The 26,107-nt window shown below is 40.6% G+C and overlaps 2 protein-coding genes across 6 annotated transcripts in view; one reads left to right on the top strand and one right to left on the bottom strand.

The window, feature by feature from the left end:
• The window catches only part of Cyp2r1 (cytochrome P450 family 2 subfamily R member 1), a 700,872-nt gene that overhangs the window by 521,547 nt on the left and 153,218 nt on the right, over nt 1–26,107 (bottom strand). The gene's annotated exons all lie outside the window — the stretch shown is intronic.
• Nucleotides 10,346–26,107, top strand: part of Pde3b (phosphodiesterase 3B) — a 141,033-nt gene continuing 125,271 nt past the window's right edge. The window contains exons 1-2 of the mRNA XM_050143153.1: nt 10,346–10,691; nt 10,789–11,867. Coding sequence (XP_049999110.1) covers nt 10,346–10,691; nt 10,789–11,867 — 1,425 coding nt within the window. The remainder of the gene's footprint in view (nt 10,692–10,788; nt 11,868–26,107) is intronic.

Here is a 26,107-nt window from a genome sequence, read left to right as displayed (position 1 = left end):
GTTGTTGCTGGGAAGAGTCCAAGCATAATCTGAGTGAAGATTGATGCTAGGTTAAAACTGAAGCACTACAGTTGATCCTGGTTATTTAGAAGGAAAAGGACACAAAGAACCCTTGGTTTTGTCTGAAATAGCTAACCAAAAAGTATTAAAAAATTCTCTAAATGTATAAATCTATATTTTGCTTTTAATTAATGGAACTTGTTGGCTGTTTGCTATTACCAGAGTGATGAAAATACAGTGATTTTTAAGCAAAGAACATTGAGCAAGACTAAACGATCTCATCTGAATCTTTTAAAAAATGGAGACATGTCACTGACTTCAAAGGGGTACATGAAAGAAAGAACTGGGCTCATATTGCTATACTCTTTGAAGCTCAATGGATAATTGTTCAATTAAGAGACTTTCAGGCCTGCTGGAGATTCCTGTTCATGTTTGTGCTATGAAGACTGTAGTCTCACTCTCCTGTTTTGTCCTCTTCCACTTGTAAGACATGGGTAGGAATGTAAAGTTATTGCTAATTTATAGAATTTGTATGAAAGACTGGAACTATACCATTAGAGAGAAATCTGTTAAGTTCATTTGTGATCTGGGACTGAACTCAGGACTTTGTGCACATGAGGCAAGCAGCACAAAGCCAGCACTCTACTGTTTAGTTGCAACCTCAGACTTTTTTTTTTCCAAAAATAAGAAATTGAGAGTCTACCTCAGTTGATCAGACTGCTCTTGACCCTGTAGTCTTCCTGCTTCAGCGTCATCCGTAGCTGGGATTTTAAAGTGTGTGGTGTGTTCCACCTAGCAAATTTTTTCTTTATACATCCGAAAAAAACAGAGGTGTATCAACTTACTATTATTTTTACTAGATTGTTTAAATTATGCTTGTAAGGCCAAAATTAACAAAAAGTAACAAGACAACTAAAAAACGTTATCTCCTGGATAATTTTAGTTAGCTCCTGGGTGATTACTTGGAATTCAACATTTTTTTTTGTTGTTGTTAATTCCAATACAAGTGTGCATTCATTCTTTAAGTCTATACAAATGCAAGTGCTCGTTCACATAGTAGCAACAATAGTTTCTGTTGGGTGCTTTACTGCTCTTGATCTTTCTTTTTCAAACTGTCCCCCTATTGATTTGCAGCACATCTATTGCCTGGTTATCTTTATGGCATAGTTTCTTCCTCCATAGTCATCCTTTTGTCCTTTACCCCTTCATGCTGGTATTCTACACATTTAAAAAAAAGACACAAAAAACCCCCAAACCAAAAATCTGATCGTTTCACCCACTCTACCTATATACTATAGGATTCCAAACTGTCTTTCCGATCCAAATTGCTCGAGTTTCAGATTCATATATCTAAGAGCAAGAAACATCCCCTTTTCTTCAACCTGTTTAAAATGAAACTTGTAATCTTTACTCTCAGATATTCCTCTAATATTCTTATATCACATTAATATCTTTAAATTATTCTTAGATTAGATGAAAAATCTTTCTTCATAGTACCCGTTTAAATCATTTAGAATTGATCAAACTTATTATAATTGTTTTTTAAATGTTTTTCCTGGGTTTGGTCACACAGTCTTCCATACTATCCCTATGCAATACTGGTACTGATTTTCAAATGCACAATTGAAAGGGAACATGGCTTACTCCTCCTTTAGAACCTTTAACAGTTCCTTATTATCCACACGATCAAGTTGCTCAGACTTCTCAGTGACCCAAAGGCTTACCTACATTTGGTCTCCACACTTCTATCTTGTGTTTTTTTTTTTTTCCCACACCCACCTTCCTTCCACCCCAAATCATACCAACCTGCTTACAGTTCCAGGATTTCTTGTTCTCCTGATTCTGTACATTCTGTTCTTTGTCGGGATTCTTTTCTGTCTTCTCATACACTTGGGAAGCCTGTATTTATTCTTCAGTCATCAGGCTAGCATCTCCTCTGAGAACTCCTCTTTGTTCTGCACTGCACTTGCTAAGAACTCCGAGCAGTTCACACTGCGCTGCAGTTGTTTACATAGTTTCCCTTGTACTAAACTAAGGGAAGCGCTGCCATTTGTCTGAAAGTATTTGTAACTTTAGTGTCTAAATAGTGCCTGGTACATGCTAAATGAATGAAGAAACTTCTGAAAAACACAAATATTTTCTTGTCTTCAGGATGTTTGTTATTATAGATGAAATGGGTTGTTAATACCGGATTTTTTTTTCTCCTTGTAATCATGAATAGGCCCCACATCAACTACTTTCTGTAGTATGTTTCCCTAGGACTACAAGAATAGGCTAAAAAAATACATAGTTATTCCACGGAAAGTAATACATTAATTCCACAATTTTAGTAACTGGGGCCCTAAAACACTGTGTCATTTGCTTTGTAATGAATGAGGGTTGTTAACATACTATATGATAGTGGACTTAGGACAGCAAAGACATAGAATGAAATTAAATTGAAAGTAGGCCTTGAGAAAGAGTTGAACAAGTGGTGAGATCTAGAGATATTTTGGGCAAAACTCAGAATTAGCAGGATTATGAGAAGTCCTGAAAGGATATGGGAGGTTAAGGAGCAGGGTAGATGTAAGAAAAATAAACACACGTGTACACGCATGTGTGGGCACACACACAAACACACACTATCTGTTAATTGTTAATCTCTCATTTGATTTAACACATAATAAAAACTCCAAGAGCTGGATATAGGCATTTTATAGATGAGGTGGGTAACTAGAGACACCAATAGAGTAGGCTCACAGGGAAGGTTCTTCATTCACGTTCCGCTGCTCCCCCTTTCCAGTCCCAGAGCTGCTGTGCTGTTGTGTACAGCTTCTTCATCCACATACAGTGTATGCTTCTGTTTGCAATGGCCACGTATAGGTGCTTCATTTAGCAGTTCAGAGTAACACAACTACAATTTCATTTTCGGTTCAACCCCCTCAAATCTATAAAACAATAGTTCACATTTACTGATGATGCTAGTTAATGCATCAGATGATTTCTCTTGAGTTTCTCTTGTAAAAACAACATGAATAAAATTTAAATGGGTTTAGCAGAACAAGCTGACTCCCAAGTTTTTCTTGGTGTGCTCCGCTCCACTGCTGGCTCTGTTTGGAATCCAGAAAGGACTGCTGTCTGGTGTAAAAGGCATTTTGCTCTGCTTGGCAGTTTGTCACTCTTCTGGGCAGGTATCCAGCTTGTGGTAGTGAGGTGGTTTTGTGGCAGAACTCCACAATTAACCACAAGTTCAGTGTCAACGGTAGGCTGCCACCGTCGTGGCTGTGATCCTCCAGATCTGCTGGTGTGGAAGGAACTACTGCTTGTCCAAGGAGGGAGGACGAAGGCTCGGAAAGAGTCTGTGTGGCTTTTAGGTGTAAAACAACAACAACAACAAAATCCAGGAAATTTCAGAATAATAGCTAGAGATTTAAGACCTTTCACATTATTATATTTTTAAAACTCATAGCAGTGAATTTTTGGCATAGAAATAATTGCTGTTCTGAAAATTAGAACGTAAGAAGGAAAAATTTTCAAGTATTAGAATGTCATCTTAGAGAAAAAGAAATCTAGGCATTATCACTTGAATTAAAGTTTAAAAATCACCTACATTTCTTGTAAGAATTTAGTTTATATTATAATTTAAGTCAAATGTCAGTGTGTATTTTTTGTAAAGTTAAAGAAAAGTGTCCATTTCTTAATTTTGTGAAAATGAATGTTATAAATATTTTTAAAAATATGGAAAATCTTGTTTCTGTTAAATCTTTTAATGGATTTCTATTAAAATTCTTTAATGACACAAAAATTAAGAGAACATATAACTGAAAGCTGATCTGTAAATCTGTAAAAATTGCTTTGAGAAACGTAAAATGTGTGATCCTTGCAACAGGATGATGACTGTGTTGGTCAGGAGACTGAGTTCGTCTGAATAAGAGAATTTCCATACCTAAAGAGTATATTTTATAGGTATCCAGGTCAATATATTGCGACAACACAAATATTTAATAAATAGGAATAATAACTCTTGTTCCATGTTGCATAGCATCATCTCTAGCCCCCCTCATACTTAATATATCCTTTTTGTGTTTGGTTTTGTTTTTTGGCCACCATATACTTTGTAGTCATAGGGTACTTGGAGGTAGCTGAAAATACTAGGGTGCACGAGTACAGAATTTTGTACTTGCTTGTTTCCCTTCCCAGATTCTCTTTTCTTCCTACTTTACTTAGGTAACTTCTGTTTGTCTTTCAGTACTGCCCCAGATGTGACTTCCTTGACTGCCCCCAGACCCTTACTCCTCACATGCTGGTCACATGACAGTCTAGGCAGGTGCTCTTGCTCTAGCCTGCCTGAGAGCAAAGAGCCGAGTTCAGCTCTCCATCAATTATTCTATTCCTGGTCTTTAGCAATTATTTCTAGCTCTCTATGTTCAACTAGACTATGGAGTATTATCATTACACTATCTTTGTTATCAGAAACCAGACACTTAAGAAATGATTGCATCTATTAAGGATGGGATAGTAAATGTTTGTGGAGAAGAATATTACAGAGGAAGTGAAAGTGAGGGATGAAAAAAATACAGAAATGAAAAAAATAGAAAGTATGGAGAGAAGTATCATAGAGGAGGGACAGTGGGGGCATTCTGACAAGAATAATTTTTCTTTAGTAGTTATCAATACTTGTAGTTGTTGTTTTTGACACAGGGTTTCTCTGTACACAAGGCTGGCCTCGAACTCACAGAGATCTGCCTGCCTCTGCCTCCCAAGTACTGGGATTAAAGGCTTGCATCAGTACCACTGCCCAGCTGTAGCCAAATTTTTATGTGATATGCTATACTTTTTAATAGTTTATGTGTATATGCCCTATTTCCTAGAGATATTTGTAACTTTGAGGAAGCTCTGAAGAATGGTTTATGGTCTTTATGGTCTTTTTTTCCCCCTACAGAACAGTAAGTATTCTGCAAAGAAATACTTGTTGAATCAAGAGTAAGGGGTTGGGGACATAAAGTGCTTGCTGCACAAGGACCAGTTTAGATTCTTACCACCCATCTAAATGTCCAGTAGGCCTGGTTTCCCACCTGTAATTCTAGCACTAGGAAGCTGGAAATGCCATCCTCAGAGCAAGCTGGCTAGAAGACTAGGATTGGTGAACTCCGGCTTCAGCTAGACAGAGATCCTCCCTCAGTGAACAAGGTGGTAAATCTTGGGCCTCTGCATGCATACAGATGTACCTCTACCCACTGTATACCCCCATCCATGCACACACATATGGACACCACATACACAGACACATTGAAAAACAAAGGAATAAGTAAAAGGCAGACTCCATTCTGAGAAAGGTACTACTTAGAAGAGAAACATTGTTAACCTTTGGGCAACAGAGTTACTTGCATTTTCAAAACAGAATGATCTTTTCTATACTAGAGAAAAAAATTTTTTTCAGTTTAAGTCAGTAAATTCTCTCACTTTTTAAGTCAGTTAATTCTCTCACTTTTTCAAAAATCTTACAAGGTTCACATGCACCTTAAGGGAAAATAATATTAGAAATTTGGAACCTCGATGACACTGGTTATTTATTCCTGAAGGTTTCTTTGATACTTAAGATGTGCCAGACTGCTTTCTATCTTTTTTCCTACAAAGTCTGGGTTGCATTTTATTGAATTCTGTGAAGTTATGTTTAGGAAGAACATTAGGGATTTTTTTAAAAATCTTTCCAAGTTTAGTTCAATTAACATTCCTTTTTCAGGAAGACTATTTCAGAGCTTTTAACCTTTTTTTTTTTTTTTCCAACCAAGGGTTCCACAGATGGATTTAGCTCAGAATAGGAAATGCTAGAGACCAACTGAGTGGTTTGAATATTTTTATTTAAAAAAGGGCAGTCTACGTCTGGGTGTGATGACATGTGCCTTTAATCCCAGCATTTGGGAGGCAGTGGCAGGTATATCACTGTAAGTTCAAGGCCAGAACAACCCCGGCTCAGTAGAGAGATACTGTCTCAACAGACAAACACACACCCAAACAAAAAGAAAACAGCCTAGCGTTTGCATAGCAGGCCACGGCTGAAAGGGACAGCACAGAGAGGGGGCAGCATTACACTTCTCTACAGAACTGGTAAATATGAGCTTTTCAGGGCCTCTTGGTAAACATTTCATCATTTCTCTACCTCCATCTTTCTCTCCTTGTCTCCTCTGTGTTTTCATTCATCCCACCTTCCCCTTTCTTTTGGTGTTTTGAGTTAGGGTGTGTGCTAGCCCAGATTACCCTTGAACACATGATCCTCCTGCCTCAGCCTCCTGAGTGTTGGGATAACAGTCATGTGCCACCATGCCTGGCTTCTCTTAGCTGTCAGAACCTGAGGAGTTGTCTGATTGTGTAACTTTTTTTTTTTTTTTTTGGTTTTTCGAGACAGGGTTTCTCTGTGGCTTTGGAGCCTGTCCTGGAACTTGCTCTGTAGACCAGGCTGGTCTCGAACTCAGAGATCTGCCTGCCTCTGCCTCCCGAGTGCTGGGATTAAAGGCGTGCGCCACCATCGCCCCGGCTGATTGTGTAACTTTTGTCTAACAAGAGATGAGATGCCCAGGTCTTATTCAACTTCCTATCCAATTCTTTTCTACTTATCTTCCATAATTATAATTATAATAACCACCAAAAGTGCAGCAGTCAAGATTCATTGAAAACAGTTTGATTTTGGAAAGGAATGTCTGGGATTATTGCTCTAGAAATGGATTGCTTTACTTTTGGGTTTTAGATTTAGGAAATGCTCCTACCAAAAACAACAGTTGAAAATACAAGGCACAATGATAGGGAATTAGTTACTAGAATATAGAGTAGAAGGAAAAATGGTTGAGATCAATCCTGAGAACTCTTTTGGCTTCGCTAAAATACATTTTTGATGCATCAATGACTAGCACCAGAGATTTCATCATATGAAGAAGGCATTCTAACATCTGGGCAGACCCTAGTGCTGGGATTTCTCAAATGGAACTTGTAAGGAAACACAGGTTGTAGGCAGTTAACATCTGCCAATGGTAAAAGTGTCCTTAGGCACTAAACTAATTTTTAGGGCCAGTTCTAGGCTCTGAGAATGAAAAGATCAGGACAGGGTTCCTCCGGAGTTAGGGGATGCATTGGTGGTTTATTGGATTGGGTATACCTTTAAGGGATCTAGAACAAAACTCTCACCCTTTGAATACACATGGCAACTCTGGGTATTATTAGAAAAATATAATGCGTGAGGGGTTGCATTGCTTCAGAATGACTAAGGAGATGAGTGGTAAGCACCAGGGTTCCATGTCATGGATCAACAAACTGAAAAGTGAAGATATCCACTTGAAAGTGCAGAGATAGGGAGCAAGCTCAATTCAGGCAAAACAAGAATAGAGATAGCTAAGAGAAATTATGTATGTCTATATATATATCTCAGGATGAGAACTAAGGAAATCTATTAGTTGTTTAAGTTTGACAGTAGAATAATTAATTTGCCCTCTAAGAAATGCAGCTTAGTAATCTTTGACAAAGTCTATAAATATAGAAGGGAGCTATTATAAACACAGCTAGCTCATTCTTTTTGTTAAGTAAACTTCTGATGGTCTTGTCACAATCCTTACATTTTATTTTAGAATCCTCAGGTACTGGGTTGGTGTATAGAGGGGTGTGCTTCATCCATTGCTTATTGAGAAAGTTGGAGTTTTGGACCTACAAAGATCTTGATGGCAGCTAAAAGATGTTTAAAGAACTGCAAAATAAAAGTTTTGTGAAAGTGGCTTTGAATTCTATTTCCAGGCAACAGTCCTTTGTACAAACACCTTCATTTTCATTTATCAACACTGAAAATTTGGGCGGCACAAATAATTCAAAGGTTGGTTGTATCAATTTGAAAGGTGAATCCTAAAGACACCTCTATGGTTTTGGAATGTTGTCATTATAGCTTTTAAAAACAAGAAGATTTTAAAAGTCATTTAAGGGTGATCTGTGATCTACGCATCTTTCTTAGGATCCTTGTTACCTAGCTTCTTTGGGGCTGTGGATTGTAGCCCTGGAAGGGGGAAATAGACGAGATCTCCTGGGTAAACTGAGAGGGGGAGAGGAGTGGAGGATGGGAACATGAGGTATTGGGATGTCCGAGTTGGGGGAGGGACAGAGAAGGAAAGCAATCAATGAAAGAGATATCTTGATAGAGGAAGCCATTATGGGGTTAGGGAGAAACCTGGCGCCAGGGAAACTCCAAGGATGACCCCAGGTAAGACTCCTAGCAATAGTGGAAAGGGTGCTTAAACTAGTCTCCCCTGTAATCAGACTGGTGACTACCCTACTTGTCATCATAGAACCTTCATCCAGTAACTGACGGAAGCAGATGCAGGGACAAGCACTGGGCCGAGCTCCGGGAGACCAATTAAGGAAAGGGAGGAGAGATTTATGAGCAAGAGAGGTCAAGATCATGATGGGGCAACCCAAAGAGACAGCTGACCCGAGCTAGTGGGAGCTCATGGACTCTAAACTGACAAACAGGGAGCCTAATCTGCAGGGGACTAACCTAGGCCCTCTGCATGTGAATGACAGTTGGGTAGCTTGGTCTGTTGGTGGGGCCTCTAGCAGTGGGAGCAGGATCTGTTCCTGGAGCATGAACTAGCATTTTGGAACCTATTCCCTTTGGTGGGATGTCTCACTCAGCCTTGATGCAGGGGGAAGAGCTTGTTCCTGCCTCAACTTGATGTGCCAGGCTATGTTGATTCCCATGGAGTCAACATTTTCTGAGTGGATGGGGGGGAGGAGGGCTGAGAAAGAAGGTTGGGAGAGGAAATAGGAGGCAGGGGAACTGTAAATGGTATGTAAAATAAATTTAAAAAATCATAAAAAGTCATCTAAGTTAAAATGTTTCCTTTTACAACGGAGCAGAATGAGTTTTTTTGAAAGCCATGACTTGCTTGCTATCAGGGCATGAACAGTTGGAGCCCAACTCAAGAAACAGCATCTAGTCCACTACTGTTTTCATTTACCATGAATGTGTATTCTATCTCAGATGACAAGCTCAGATTTAAAAATAACAATACAATAACATTAATCTAAACCTGTTCAACAATTTATTACTTTAGAAAAATTACCTAAAATGGGTACTTTAGTAATGTTTTGTCATGCCCTTCTACACAAGCTCTAAATATATAGGCTGTTTCCTAGTTACTCTTCAACTGATTTTGTGTGTGTGTGTGAGGGGGAGGGGTCCTATGTACAGGCTTTAAAACACAAATTTGCTGAGTTTAGCTAAAATGAGCCCCCACCTTCATTTGTTCAGCAGGAAAAGACCCAATGATTTTTATCATTTATGACATTAGGGTAACTATTGAACACTCTATTAAATACTTTTCCTCTATTCAATATATAGAAAAGCCAAGGAAATTCTGCTCTTTTCCCACAATTGTCAAACGCTGGTGTTAATCCGTCACTGATTTCTATTATGTATCTGAACTATGATCATATATGAAAATGGTTTGCTTTAGGTCATGGCTGTGGGCTGAGTGAGATTAACTGGGGGAAAAATAGGCCTGTTTGTGGGATTTACCACACAGTAAGGTTTCTCATCTCCCTGGAAAAATGTGGAATTAGCTTTTTGAGAAAAGCAGGCCTGTCGCGAGGCTGAAGGGAGAGTTTTGGTGGAGGGAAACAGTTCACCATCTCTAAGGCAGTTATGCCTGGTTGGATTCCAGAGCAGTCGCTTTGGTCCAGCAAAGTTCTTTTCTCCCACTTTTAAGTCTGTCTTCCCTACTTGAGTCTTTCCCAGCGTCGCCCGTTCCACGGGTCCTTCACAGATGGGATCTTATTTGCCTTCTTTCAGGTCAGCCCATTCACATTGACAGTGGTCTTAGGACTATGGGACTCTCCCCCCTCACCCCGAACACACCGTTGCACACAAACAGGCTCTTAGTTGGGAAGAACTTTTGGGACAGCAAGTCTACGCTGTGGTGGGATGGAGGGTGTGAAGCTGCGCATGTGTGGCCAGGATGCCAAGCAGAGGACTGGCTATCAGTTCTCAGCCTCACGGAAAGGGCCACTCAGCGAGACTCGCTGGCTGACAGAGCGCACTCTCCGCCGCCCTCTCCTCTTGAGCCCCTAAAGGGATCCCAGGCCTGCGCAGGGCCCTGGAGTCCAGGTGTAACGGCCGGCCGGAGTTTCTCCATCCTGGCTCGGCGTTGGCCGACCTCCCCCTTCACACCTCCATCCAGGCGGTCCCGAGGCACGCCATGACTCCACTCCCGCGTCGGGGTCCGGCTCCCCGAGCCCTCGCGGGGGGACCTGACTGACTGTGGCAGCGCCTGAGTCTGAGCTCGGGGTCTCGGGACTGTGGACAGTCCCAGTGAGGCGGTCAGGGTGGCGGATGTCCCACGCTCGGGGACCCGCGCGCGCTCCCCGAGGGGGGTCCCAGTCTTTCAGCCTGGACGCGGGGACGGGGACAGGGCCTCACGGGAGCGACCGGCCGGGCCGCGGGCGCGCGCTCCACCGCGGGGTCCCGGATGCGCATCCTGACGGGGGCGGCGGCCGCCCGAGTGGCGAGCGGCCCGAGCCGCGGGAGCGCGCGGGGCCGCGGGCGGGGCGCGCACCCGGCAGGGGCAGCCGCGGGGGAGGAGCGCCCGCTCGCGCGCCCAACGGACCAGGCTGCAGCCGTGAGGTAACTGCTGCAGCGCGCGGGAGCGTGGAGGCGCCGCCGCCGTCTCCCGTCCCGAGCGGGCGTCTTGAGCTGGGGGAAAAATAAGAAGAGGCGTCCGCGGCGGCCCGGGACGCACAGGAGGCCCTTCCGCCACTCTCCCCCGCCAGCATGAGGCGGACGCCGCCGCCCCTCAGCCCGCGCGCAGGGGAGCCCGGGCGGCGGCGGCGGCGGCGGGCGCAGCCCTGACCGCTCGGCGAAGCTCGGGGCGCCCGGAACGCGGAGGGCGCGGGGGTCGGCGAGCGTCAGCGGCTCCCCGCGACCCGGGGCCACGAGGAAGGACGAGCGCGAACGGGACGCGCCAGCCATGAGGTCCCCGCCGCCGGCGCCGGCCGCCACCGCGGCCGCCTCGCCCCCCGAGAGCCTGCGCAACGGTTACGTGAAGAGCTGCGTGAGCCCGCTGCGGCCGGACCCCCCGCGCGGCTTCTTCTTCCACCTCTGCCGCTTCTGCAACGTGGAGCCGCCGGCGGCCTCGCTCCGCGCCGGGGCACGCCTCTCGCTCGGCGCCCTGGCCGCCTTTGTCCTGGCCGCGCTGCTGGGCGCGGGGCCCGAGCGCCGGGCGGCCGCGGCGGCCGGGCTGCGGGCGCTGCTGAGCGCCTGCTCGCTCAGCCTCAGCCCGCTCTTCAGCATCGCCTGTGCCTTCTTCTTCCTCACCTGCTTCCTGAGGCGCGCGCAGCGGGGCCCGGGCCGAGGCGCCGCGGGCTCCTGGTGGCTGCTGGCGCTGCCCGCCTGCTGCTACCTGGGCGACTTGGCGGCGTGGCACGGGTGGTCGTGGCTGCGCGGGGAGCCGGCGGCGGCGGCCGGCCGCCTGTGCCTGGTGCTGGGCTGCGTGGGGCTGCTGACGCTCGCCCCCCGCGTCCGCCCGCGCCACGGCGTCCTGGTGCTGCTCTTCGCCGGCCTGGTGTGGTGGGTGTCGTTCTCCGGCCTCGGGGCGCTGCCGCCCGCGCTCAGGCCTCTGCTGTCGTGCCTGGTCGGGGGCGCGGGATGCCTGCTGGCCCTGGCCCTGGACCACTTCTTCCACGTCCGGGGAGCCTCTCCGCCGCCGCGCTCGGCGGGCGCCGCGGAAGAGAAAGTGCCCGTGATCAGACCCCGGAGGAGGTCGAGCTGCGTGTCGCTGGGAGAAAGCGCCGCCGGTTACTATGGCAGTGGCAAGATGTTCAGGAGACCGTCGTTGCCCTGCATTTCCCGGGAACAGGTAGGGATGGGGGGCGAGCCGGGGCTACCGGGAGGGGGAGCGCGGGGAGACGGGAGAAGCGCGCTGGCTCTCGGTGGAAAGCAGGGGACAGAAACCGCTGCCCCCAGGAAGGGGGTCCTGGGGGAGCCGAGGCCGGGGGCTTTTTATCAGGGAGAGGAGCGGATCAGCCCGCTCTCGGGCTTGACTTCCGCAGGTGGAGGGGGAGTTTTCCAGACCGAGGTGACTGCCTTGAGGTTTCCTAGGCGGACTGCTGCGGCTTCGGACGTGGCTAGGCTCCTGCACATGGCATTTTGGTGCCGTTGGTCTGCTTGCTATCGCAGTGAGGCTGCCTGCCAGAGGTGACGAGCAGCCTTCAGGAGTGGAGTGTGTGCAGACTTGTCACGGTGCGGGACAGGAGTGGTGATGACCGAGAGGACAGATGAGTGTTTCCTTAGTTAAAAGAACAGAAGAGTTTTGGAATTGAGACTTGACTTAGATGAACAGGCAGCAGGACACAGTAATGCAATTTTGAAAAGTGCTTTTGCAGACTAACTCACGGACTTGTGTATTTCTTGCATAATTAGAGGTTTTAGCAATTTAACCTTTAAACTTAGTAATGTGTGGAAAGATGCCCGAGACATTTCCTCCCCAACCCCATAGGCTTTCATTTTTTTTTTTTTTAAGGAATTGAAATCATCACGAGGGAATGAACTTGTATCTCTATAGCGTTGGGGAATGCACATACGACACCAAGAGTATAGCCACTCTGTATAGAACACTTACCTAGTGCCAATACTTTCCCTTCATTGTTTCGGAACCTCCCAAGGACTGCCTTTGGTTGTGTGACATTAACGTTAGTTTAGACAGGCGTGTTTTCAGAGGGACGGAAGACGCAGGGCCACAGAAGTGGCAGTCTTAGGGTCTGATGAGATTTCACACTTCTGAGAGGTGTGTTCTGTGCAACTTCGAGGGCACCCGTAGGAGCTGTCTGGAGGAATGTGTATTCTTAGCTGTCAGATTTTGCTGAGTAGTGATATTTTTCACACTGGGACCCAGTAGACGGGAAACAAACGTGTCTTGTTCTTTACACGTTTGAGGCACTGGTCTCTCTGTCTTGTGTTCTCTTCAAAATAATCTATGAGCCACTACATTGATTTTATGGCCTGCCTGAACACTGATCTATGTATAGTATGTAGTGTTTTCATTTGACATTTTTCTTCTGCTCCTTGCTTTTTTTCTCCCCTTTGATACAGAGCCTTGCTGTGTATTCTTGACCGGCTCTCCCACGAGGGCCTTGAACTGGAGGACTCTCCAGCCTCTCCTACTCCTGAATGTACTACTTTGCTTGGCTTTGAGCGCTCTTTGCTCTGTTATTATTTGGCCAGATGCTAGGGAAAAAAACCAGTTACACTTTTGTTGTCTACGTTTACTATCAGCAATAATAGACAATGTGTAGACAAATGTTTATCAAGTGAAAACTTGTTAGAAGACTAGCTGTCTTTCTGATAGTGTCAGCTATTTTCATAGATTGGAATACATTTGATTTTTATGTGACTAGATTGCATTTTTAACTTTTGAAAAGCCCTTTAGTATAGTTTCACCACTTTTGTAGGGAAATTTTAGGAAAACACAGTTTAAATATTTTGGTTGTAATTTGTTGGTAAGTTATGAGCTGTTAGGTCTGTTCTGTTGAAAATTGAAAAATTCTAGTCTTCTTTCCCTAGTCTGGTTCCCTTGCTATCAAAGCAACTTCTCCCCCCACCCACCCTTTAAGAGCGGTATTATTCCAGATAATATCACTTATTATTTGTATTAGAAGAAAATACAGTTTGTGTTTGTAAAGACAACGTATTTTCTTAGAGTAGAAAACTTTTACCCAGATTCTGGTCTTCAGTACAAACATTTTGAGCGACTTAAAGTATATGCTAATAGTTGAGAGGCTTATCTTTGGGTACTTACTGTTTAGTACTCTGAGTAATACTATTTGGGCATTTCGAGATAAGGGTATTTTTAGTCTTGCAAAGATTACAATACAAGAATCTTTATGCTGTTGTTGAAGTTTAACATAGAGGTATATTTATCTGTGCTTCTCAGTGTTTTATGATGGAAAGTTAAGACATCAGTACTTTTATGAAAGTAGAGGATCAAGTGGTTTTCTAATTGCTCATGTGTTGTATATGATGCTTGTAAAAATATTTTTCTGGTTTCAGAAAGTGACAAATAAGAATTTAGGTGAAACTTGATGCAAGAGAAAAAGATCTAGATTCACAGGCAGAGCTTCAAGGATCAAATCTTGGCCTTCCTGTTTAAATTTGGAGACATCAGTGAACTTCTCTGTGTCTGTATACCAGTAGATGAATTCTATAATATTTTCTAATTCTAAATTAATTTCAGTCAGTGGTTTCATGCTTTCAGTAGTATATAAATAAAAGTATATGGAGTCACAGATGAATAATTTTTAAAAGTTTTATTTTAATATTGAAGATTGTTACTGCTATATATTTTTCAAGGTGTGATTGGGGAAAATGAGCAAAACTATATTTTTTAGAGAGAAACTTTCTTTTAAAAAGTGAATTCTTTATCTTTCAAAATTGCTTTGAATGAGGCCTCATGGCTAGAGAAGAGGACTCATGGCTTTTTATTTTTCAGAAATTCTTGTTTCTACTAATTTCTGATGAGGGATGTTTTACTACTGAGCATATGTGTAGTGATGGCTCTTCTTTCTTTGAAACTATAAAGAGGTTCCTTAATGATATGTGCAGGGATGAAAATGTTTGGGGAAGAGGCAGGAACGAAGGGTGGCCCTTGTCCCTTTGAACTGCCCAAAGGATGACAGAAACAACGGTGAGAAGCCATGACATTCACAGGCTCAGCAGACAGAACTGGAGACTATAAAGTCATTTCGGCTCTCTTTTGCTCATGTGTCACCTCGTTTTATGCCATTGTGCTATTTTGCACAACTTTCATAGTTTTAGAAAGAGTGTTTTCTGTTAATTAAATATATTTATATTCTAAAAAAGTAAATTCCCGTGATAAAATTGTTGAAATATTTTCTAGAATTTAAATGTCTTAATTAACATCTTTGAAAACACTTGAAAATGCAAAGCAACATAAATGTTTTTATTTACATGAGAGTTAGAATAATATTTGACTTTTTGAATGCAATATTAGTTAAGATGCTGAAAATAATGGCATGACTAAAATATTTATATTATATTATTAAAATATAGTGTATAAGTAAACTCTTAGTTAAGGTCCTCTTTTAGAAACATGCTCAGGAATTTAACATGAAAATCTAATTATTGCTGACTGTAGTCTCTGGAGGGTTAATAGAAGCAATAAATTTACAATATGCCAAGAGTAGGCTGAAACTAAGAGGAAGTTTTAAAAAGCCAGTTGCCTATATGATAGCTATGACAGGCATTGAACTATATTTCTGTTCCATTTCAGTGATATATTTTAGAGTGTGGTGGTCAGCTTTGCAGCACTGTCATTGAATGTGTGATTTTTTTTAAATGTGAGGTTTAGAAAAATGAAAGTTAGTGTGTAAGATATTTTTCTATACCTAAAATGCCAAGTGCTTTCTAAATGGTTAGGTAAATATTTAAAGATCCTGTGGCCTTAATGCTCATAAATATTCTTTAAAGTGCTAATTTTATTTGAAAAAAGTGTGCATATGTAATGTGAAAACTTAAAAAAAAGATTTTAAAGATTATTTAATGTCCTCAATAATTTGCAAGGCGTAATCCACTCTAAGTTTCTTTAATAATATTGTAAAAGTTTAGAAGTTTATTCTGTAGCCTCAGTGAGCCTTTTAGTTCGTGCCCGCATTTGTTAGTAACAACAGCCTACGTAACAGTTTCTCCTCTTGTTCCAGTTGGGTGTGTGCTGTCACAGGTCTCTTTCAAGAAGAGAGATTGGGCTAGGTTCCTCAGCTTCTTAAAAAAAAACCTCAATGGCTTTTTATTATACACAAGCTAAAGTTCACGCCGTTGACCATTGCTTGCAAGGACCTTCATAACCTGCTTTAGATTATTATTATGAATTTATTACTCATTTTTATTTTAGGATTTGTGGATCACCACCCCAGTGTTCATATTAGTTCTAGCCATTGGAAGCTTGCTTATTATTAATGAGCTTGTGGTAGACTTTTTTCCTTTTTATCTTTCCTAATAGTCGAGCTCTCCTTTAGGGAATAAATAGGATTAAGATAGTTGGACAGATAGTACCTAATACGTAAGTGGAGAATAAATCTGTACTGTTGCAGAACTGACCATATCTAAGAATACAAGTTGATTATGTGGTAGAATATTTTTAATTATATTGGATAGTAACATTTCTGTAACATGTTTTTATATACTGAGTGAAAAGCACCCACAAGTAAAGCTGTGAAGTTTATTTTCGTTATCCTTAGGCTGACTTCTCCAGTGATGGGGCTCATTTCTTGTTCTCTTTCCCTTTTTCCTTTTCTTTACCAGGTCAGCCTATTTCGCTAGCACACTCTCCAGGCTTTCTGTGTCCCCTTTAAAGAAGAGAGAATTTCCATATGCTGAAAAGCTTACTTGAGCATAAATGTTTGTGTAGATGATACTGGAGAAATTTAGAGTTTAATTGAAATCTCATTACAAAGAAGGGAAAGAAATTGAACCTCAGAAGAATGAGAAGAGTGACTCCAGTTTATGATTTAAGATACTGTGAGAGTGAGGTCTAGAGCCTAGATATGGATATCTAGTCCACCTATACTTCCCACAAAGAGCCCATGTGCCTGCCTGCAGCAGTAGTGTTCTAAAGCTGTTTCTGGTTTTCCAGGTATTTTCAGTTATGTGATAAAGAGCAGTGTCCTTAGTTACAGGAAATCGGGAGAAATAATGGAGAGACAGGGGAGGAGATTCAGGAGGGTTTCTTGAAAACCAGAGTCCATAATAATCATCCTGAAGATGAACTTTACATGCTATGTACCTGACTTGTTAGTGTGTGGCTAGTCTCAGACTCCAGTGCCGTCCCGGCCAGGCCAGCCTGATAATGAATCTCAGAGCAGAGCGTGGAGAGAGGGTAGGGAACAGGAGCTGATAGAGGCCTGCTGGACCAGGGTGCCTGCATAGCTGAGCAAAACTATGGGGAACTGGATTCCGTCTGTGGGTACTTCTTGACAGTTTATAGCCTTGAGCTGCTGTTCACTGTGTTATTTACAAGCATACCAAGAGTTACAAAGGTGTTTGTTTGAAGCCTGTTATTCTTACAGACCTACGAAAAGTCAGAAAGCATATCTCCCAGTGTTTTTGTTTTCGTCTGCAGCCTAGAACTCAGCACTGAATTTTCTAGGAGGTATTCTATCTTTATAGGTTTTTTTTTTCTTAATCACCTACAATATATGTTTGACTAGTTGTTCATGACATGCGTTTCATTTTAAATGTATTTAATTATAATTGAAATTTTAAATGAGAAAGAACTCTATATACTTTTATATTTTACATAATTTAGAGGAAATAAACAGGTAACATGGTCACTGCTTGCTTCCTTTTAAAGCCCTTTCTTCTTCATCTTCATTCATCACATCCTTCTCTCTCAGGCATTATCTCCACTCTGTTCACTTCCTTGCTTATCTTGTAACTGTCTATGAATGTGTACTTAAATAATATCTGTAATCTTGCTTGCTCTTTAACTTTATATAAAATAGAAATATAGTGCATACATCCATCTATAACTTTGCGTTTTGCTTGACAATTTCTAAGATAGATTTATGTTGAAGTGGATAGCTATAGTTTATTTTTCAGTGTTGCTATTATTTCATTGCCAGAACATAGTAAATTTATTTACCCTTTTTATTACTTGTAGACCCTTGGGTATTTGTCAGTTTTTCCTTTTGCTATTAGGAAAATTCTTGTTATTATCTCCTGTTAGAAGTGTGTGTGTAGAAGTAGAATTGTTAGGTTGCAAGATGTGTTCATATTCAGCTTTAATGTCTATAAGCAGAGTAATTAGTACTCTAAAGATGTCTGTGTTCTAATTCCTTGAGTTTGTATGTTACCTTATATACATAGTGGAGGGACTTTACAGTTGAGATCAAGTTAAGGGTTTTGAAATGGGGAGATGATCTAGGATTATCTGGTGGGCCTGGTGTCACACGGGTCCTTTAAAAGGAGAATGTAGGCAGACTTTCCTGCCTGCTAGTTCCCAAATAACCAACACAAAGGCTCAGTATTAATAAATAATAAGTGCTCAGCCAATAGCTCAGGCTTGTTACTATCTAACTCTTAACATTTAAATTAGTCCATATTTCTTATCTGTTCTTTGTCACATTGCTTGGTACCTTTTCTCAGTACAGCATGCCCATCTTGCTTCTCTCTGTGTCTGCTCATAGACCTGACTCTGCCCTTCTTACTCCCAGCATTCTCAGTTTGACTCTCCTGCCTAACCTTATCCTATTCAGTTTATTAAACCAATCAGAGTAACGCATATTCACAGTGCACAGAAGGAGAAGAGAGAAGCAAGAGAGCAGAGAAGGCAATGGGGCAGTGGGATTGGGGCTGGAGTAAGGTATTGTTAGGCTTCAGTTAGTCTGCTAGTTTGAACTCTGCTGGTTCTGTTGTTATAAGGATCAGGAGCCAAGGAAAGCTAGCCAGGAAAGAAGCTGGGAAAGGCAAAGGGCAGATTTCTTCAGAAAGTAGCGATTCCCTGCCAACCCCTCCACTTAGGTCAGTGAGACCTGTGTCAGTCAGATTCTGTCCTGTAGAGCTGTGATACATTTGCCTCATTTGTGTCTTTAAGTTTGTTTCGTTACTGATGTACTAGATTGCTAGAGCTGTAGCAAGAAAGTACTACAAGCTGGCGACTTGAAGACTTTTAATAGCCTTACATTTCTGGAGGCTAGAAGATCAAGATCAAGGTGCCCCCAGGCTTGGTTCCTTCTGAAGACTCTGTAATGTTTTTTTATGACTTGTAAATATCTTTGGATATGCCAAAGATTCTAAAATGGCAAGTACAAAGTATTTCAAGGAGGTCACACAGTAATAATAGAAGATATATAAAGAATTACAATTTGATGTGGCCATTTATGTAATAAAGGTATGAAGTAGGTATCACAAGACATGCAAGAGACAGCCAACCTTATATACAAGTTAGAAAGCCTTCAAGAACTATGCAACAACTGAACTTAAATTTTAAAGGAAGTTTCTTGATGTAATGAAAATAAAAACAAATTAAAATTTTTACCTTTTGTGTTTTTACAAGGAAGTTTAAAAAAAATCTCTTGTTATCACCACTTCATTCTAAATACAAAAATACGTGATCTTTTGAAATCAACCTAGATTCTGAAAAGTTGCTAATCAGTATTAACAACCAAAACAGATATTAAGTTCTCCACCAGAAATAATAACATCAATAGTAAAAAATAATTCAGGAAAATTTTACCTAAGTTTAGAAAAGAGATTTTTATAGTATGAATGATTGTAAAGTGCTTACCACTCCTGTGAACTAAATACTGGGCCCTGTTGTGCAGCTGGAAACTGAAGTGATTAATTTTCCCCAATCACTTAACCTTGTATGTAGAAAATACTATAAGGTGCTAAGTACAATTTCTGGTGTAGAACATGTAGCACAGATAATAAAAACCCAGAGACAGATACTGGGTTCAACCGGAAGATCAGAAAAGCAAAGCAACCAGGCCACCAGAGAGCTCTTACCTCTAAGAAATCCTCAGACTGAAAGAGAACGAGTTCCTATCTCATCTTGGTTTATATTTCTATTTCTGGCATCAAAGGTGTAGGCCACCACCACCTGGATCTGTTTCTGCATTGATCTTGTGTAGCCCAGGGTGTCTTTGAACTCAGAGATCCATCTGCCTCTGGCTCCCAAATCCTGGGATTAAAGGTGTGTGACACCACTGCCTGGCCTCCAGTGGCTTAGTTTTACCTTCTGCTCTTCAGGCAAGCTTCATTTATAAAACATAAGTAAAATATCACCATAAGAACATGCATCTGAGAAATATCCCAGTTCAGGGGGCAGGCCAGATAGCTCAGTCAGCAGTGTTGAGGGGACTGGAAAGATAGTTCAGTCAGTAAAGTTCTTGCTGTACAAACCCAAGTTTGATATCCAGAACCCATTTAAAGAGCCTGATTGTGAATGTGCATGTTTACAATACCATTGCTACAGAGTTGGAGACAGGAGGATCTGTAGGGTCTTCTGCCTATCTCGTCTGATTGATGAGCTCCAGGGTAATGGAATATCATATAATAAAGGAAGTGAATGGTGTTTTTGAAGATGGCACTAGAGGTTGTCCTGTGGCCTTAAAAGCACACACACACACACACACACACACACACACACACCCCTGTAAATATAAACAAGCACAAATTAAACAAACTATTTTTTTTAAATAAACCCCATTGACACAAACTAGAAGTCAAACATTTAAAAAATCTTTTGTAAAAACCTGTAAAACTGCAGTTGTTGAATTGGTATGATAAGAAAATATTAAGACTAGGTGTATAGCTCAGTTGTAGAGCAGTTGCCTTGTCTATTTGAGCCCCTGGCTTTGCTCTCCAGCCCTACCAAAAGCAAAACAAAAACCTTAAGACTTAAGACACCCCCAAATAATCAAAGTGGAAGCCTGTGAGGTTATCAGACATTGAAGTCAACGTTCACTTGAAGAGTTTCTCCCACCTTCAAAGACCTTAGATATTTACTTCTGTCCTACATACTGTGTTAGAATACAAAGCCTAGGCCTGTTGAAAGGAAGGGAACCAGTAGAAAGCCTTACATAAAGCTACTTCCTTTAAAAGTGCTGCTTGTTCTATGGTAAAGGTACATTAATTAAATATAGCCTTCAAGATTGGATTCCTAGTTTGACTTTGGCATAAGGGAGGCAAGAAGGGTTAAATAAATCTCCCCTGAAGATACTTAGATATTATCACTATTATCACAAGAGGGCTTCAATGTGTGTATATGTGTACAAACATATGTATTAATTTTTAAACCTAACTTGAGGTCGAATTTTATAATCAGTTTATGTGCACAGTTTGTTCACAGTAAGTACATTTATGTATTTTGTGGGCATTAACCACCATTTATATATAGAATGATTTACCTTTCCAAACTGAGCAGTATTCTATACCTGCTAAACTAATAACTCTTCATTCCACCCCTTCAAGCCCCCAGCCACCAACTTGTCTCTGATTTGACTACTTTAGGAACTTCATATAAATTGTCAAATAATAGTTGTCCTTTTGTTACTGGTTTATTTCACTGATACATGATTTCAGGGTATATATGTTGCAGCATATCTTAGAATTTTCTCCCTTTATGTGACTAAATAATATTCTAAGTGTATGCCACATTTTTTAAAAAAATCTGTTCATTTGGTTGCTTCCACCTTTTAGCACTTGTGAATAATACGATGTTGTAAGCGTGGATGGTTGAATTTCTGCCATCAGTTCTTTAGGGCATATTCCTAGGAGACTGTTGAATTCTGTCTACTGTACTACAAGCGGCTGCCTTATTTTATATTATTTTCCTGTGTTACTTATTTATATTATTATTTAAAAAAATTTATTCTTTGAATTATAGCCAGGCAGCTAGAATAAGAATAGGTTATCTCATGGGGGTAATGATCCGAGTATCAGGAATGCTAGAGGAAGACCGAAGATGCTTTCAGGAATACAGAGGCCTCAAATTGACAGGAATCAAACAAAATCTTTTTAAAAATTTGTTTTTATTTTATGTGCTTTGGAATTTTGCCTGTATATATGTCTGTGTGAGGATGTCAGATCTCCCGGAACTGGAGTTACTATGGGTTGTGAGCTATTGTGGTGCTGGGAGCTGCACCTGGGTCCTCTGGAAGAGCAGTGTTCTTAACTTATGAGTCATTTCTCCAGCCCCTGACAAAATCTTGATATAACCTCCTAACTACAATAGTCTATTACTTTATTCTCCACGTTTATGAAAAGTGAAGCTTATGGGATGTGTTTGATTTCTTTTTCCTCATTTCTCTTTGTACTTCCTGTTAAACTATTCATGACCTTCTCCCAACAATACAGTATAAATGTCATCTTTCTTAGAGCTGGGCGGTGGTGGCACACGCCTTTAATCCCAGCACTCGGGAGGCAGAGGCAGGCCGGTCTCTGTGAGTTCGAGGCCAGCCTGGTCTATAAGAGCTAGTTTCCAGGACAGGAACCAAAAAGCTATGGAGAAACCCTGTCTCGAAAATTCAAAAAAAAAATTGTCATCTTTCTTTTGCTTGTGTTTTGAGATAGAATCTGGTAGTCTAGCTGGCCTTCAACTTGGTGTTTAGTCAAGGATCATCTTGAATTTCCGGTCCTCTTGCCTCTACCCACGGAGTGCTGGAATTATAGGAAGGCCTATCTTTCTGTGTTTAACAATTTTATGCTTGGAAAATATTAGGCATGGAAAATGCCTAGTTTTGTTCTATACAACTTTTTGCTCTAATAGAGTTAAAAATTTTGAAAAATAGGAAATAAAGTACAGTGAGATAACGAGGTAGTTTGAATACCGAGATGCACATAGGAAGTGGAACATAGTAGTGGACAGAGACACTAAGGCCTGGACTTGAGGAGGTACAGGTGTGTTGCTTTCGAGTGGGGCTGTCAGGGAAAGCCTCTCTGAAGAGGTGGTGTTTTAACCAGCACATGAATGTTGATCAGGAACTGTTATGCTGGGAGGAAGCACTTAACTAGGCAGAAGACTAGCAAGGTAAAGGCCCCATGGTGGGAAATAGCTTGGCATGTTTTGGGGTTAGAAAGACAATTGAGTGGTAGAAGTGGTAAGAGTGGGTCTCGAAATGCCTTGTAGACAATGTTAGTGTTTGCATTTCATTATAATTGGTTTCTAATGAGAAGTCACAGACAGTTGTATGGTATTTATATTTTAGAAAGGCGATCCTGGCTTTCTTATGGGCTGTTGGTAGAGTAGCTATAGAGGAAGTGGAAAGATAAGAGGCTGTTGTAGTTGTCAAGGAGAAATAACAGTGACTTAAACTATCTCAGGTAATTTTTCCTATCTCTATTTACTGATACTTAGATAGAATATTCTTTTAAAATAGTTTGTAGTGTTTATAAATATTGTCAAAATATCTTTACCTAGTATTTTAGTTAGGTATGCAACTGCTGTCATTAGATTTGTGGTTTCTTAAGCTTAGGGAACAAGTCTTATCCTTCTTCCTCATATATTACTATTAGCATTTCAGGTAGCACATAGTCCTAATTTGATGTTTGCACTGGTTAGTTTTTATTGTCAACTTGGCAAAACCTGGGAATGGGGAACCTCAAGCAAGGGATCACTCAAATCAGATTGCCTCTTGGCCATATCTGGGGAAATTACCTTGATTATTGATTGATGTGGGAGAGCCTAGTCCACTGTGAACAGTGCCACCCTGGGCAGGTGGACTTGAGACTGCCTAAGAAAGTTAGCAAAGCTCCAGTAAGCAGTTCTCCATAGGCTTTGCTCTGGATTCTTGCCCCGACTTCTTTCAGGACTTTTACTTGGAAGTATAAGATGAAATAAACACTTTCCTCCTCAAGGTGCTTTTGGTTATGGTGTTTATGACAGCAACAGAAAGCAAATTTGAACAGCATTTAATAAACTCCTACTAAATAAATTCATAGAAGTTACTGTTACCTGAACAGAGGGCTTTCTACAGTTAGTACAGATGATATAAATCAGTAGCTACAGTGACCTAAATTTGGTATGGAATAAACCACACTTCATCTTACTTTATATAGAGAATCGATACACATAGTATATAGCTAAGAAAAACCTACTAATAGCAAACAAACCAGTTTTTTTGTAAGAGATGAAACAAATCAGAAAGATTTAGAAAAATGAAACCTAGAGATTGTTTCATTGCTCTGTTGTTATTCAGGCTGGCCTGGTGTAGCAAGAGCCAAACATACAGTGACTCAGATATGGTGGATGCCTGTTTCTCATGTGGCAGGTCACACATTAAAGGTGTAAGTTCTTTCATGAGTTCTGGCCTTCTAATGTTTTGTTATCTTTAGGGTCTTATCTTCAAAGACTGCTAGCACTGTCAAGAAAATGATGTTAGTGATTCATACAATTTATTTAGGTCCTATAATTAATTTGAAACTCTTGAAATAGTGGTTAGTAGAAGAATTTTTCACTAAAATAATTTGAGATATTCAGAATTTTTTTGACTTTCTGATGCTTTATTTAGGTTTTTGTCATTACTAGTAGGATTGAGCACTTTTTTTAAAATCTTTATTTATTTATTTATTAAAGATTTCTGTCTCTTCCCCAGATATTCAGAATTTTAAGTGCTAAGAAAATATGTACGGGATGCCCCCAAACCCAGAAGTAGGTGGACAGCACAGATTGGAGTTATTGGGTTATTAAATTAAGAAAAAAAAAGAGATTAAGTTGGTAGTACATGGAGGAGGTAAGTGCAGATATGGGAGGAGTTAGGGATAATAGTTGGGGGTGAATATGATCAAAATACATTGTATGAAATTCTCAAAGGATTAATAAAAACACTTATTACATAGAAGATCTAGTCTTTTCCAGTGGTGACTAAAACAGGAAGGTTAAAATGGAATGATCTTTATACCTAATTAAAGATGTAAAAATGACAGTATCTGCTTAACTTAATTTTGTTAAAGTATGCCGTGCCTTTATTAAAATGATTTTTAGAGTGGGGACAGGGGATGGCTCAATGCAATTTTGGACACAGGTTCTGTGACTGGGGCCTATGCCTTAAAACAGCTGATCCTGCCTTAAAAAGGTGGAAAGTGAGAACCTTCCTGAAAGTTTTCCTGTGACATGTAGACCTGTGTGCTTACATACTCATATACAGTAAGTAGGTAGTTAAAAATTAAAAATCCCCAAATGTAAGCTTATTATTTAGTTATGTTGATGTTTTGTAATATACTTTTATTAAATCCACCTGAAATATCTCCCAGACATTCTTTTTGCTAATAGGTATGTAAATGAATAAGTGGGGGGGGGGCTGAACAGTGATGTTTGGTAGATTAAGAGAATTAAAGCGCATTTTAATTTGTGTTTTCAACTTGTGATGTGTTTACTGGAGCATAACTTCATTACACGTCAAAATGTATCTGTACGCAGAAACAGCAGAAGAATATCCAAGACTAGATAGAAGTTCTTGAAGGAACTTTCCAACTTGGTCCATAAATTGAACTATGATGATATTAAGGAGCTATGAAAAAGGCTCTGGAATTCCACTTTGTCTACTTTAATTGGTCTAACAAGCATTTATTTTGCCTCTTCTTTCATTGGTTAGATAGATTTACAATTCAGTTTATTAATATTCAGTTGATTAGTATTTAATCTTAAATTTTGATTCAAAAGGTAAAATCTACACTAATTAGAAGTACTACTCAGCATTTTCTCAAATTGGCCTTTATTAGACAATACAAAACATGTAATTTTTTACTACATATAGTTTAGTATATTAATAAAAATTGATAGGGAACATTTTCCCCCAAATCTACACTCAGAACTTTATCTCTGTGCTGGTAACTGTAAAGTATATGTTTTCATTTTTTTATATGGAAATTGTGGTGTTTCTAGTAAAGAAATTATTATTTTCACTTTTACTTGTTTTTAACCATAGGGAAAACATGAGTGTTTTCAAGAAATTAGATATTTTAAAACTTGTAATTACTTTTTATGTCTCAAACAATCCATTGATACTTTATATATGAACTCTTCAGGAAATCAGAGTTGCATGTTTTTAGGCTTATAGAAAAATGGACACTGAATCCTAGCAACTAAAAGCAAACAGAAATACATCCCTACCTGTGTCTAACTGCTGACACTTCTGTCAGTAGTTTGTCTTGTTTACTTGGGAACTCTTGTTCAGTTGTATCTTTACAGTGACATCTTACAGTGGAGCATGGCTGCATGACTGAATATGTACTCTGTATTGTCTGAGTGTGTTCTGTATACAGACTAAGATAATGTGTACAGGCCCATTTATTGCTACTTGGTATCGATGTTTAATTCTGTTTATTTTTGTTACCAAGAACATATTACTGTTCCTCTTTGCTAGTTAACAATAGGGTATTGATTTCTTCTAGTATGGCATCTTTGTGTAGGGCAATCAGTATGATTCTGGATAAATTACTAAACTAGATCCACGTGGCTGATAGGCTACCTGACTTTAAAAAGTTTTAAGATTTTAGAGGTGTAATAATTTGGGTTTGGCTTGATTAAGGCCTACAATTCAATTGTGCCTCTTTTTTTTTAACGATTATTAATATTATTAACTA

Source organism: Alexandromys fortis, unplaced genomic scaffold (assembly GCF_014885135.2).
Source record: "Alexandromys fortis isolate MF-2015 unplaced genomic scaffold, M_Fortis_MF-2015_v1.1 scaffold_45, whole genome shotgun sequence".
Classification (NCBI taxonomy): Eukaryota; Metazoa; Chordata; class Mammalia; order Rodentia; family Cricetidae; genus Alexandromys; species Alexandromys fortis.
This window is presented reverse-complemented; position numbering and strand designations above follow the sequence as displayed.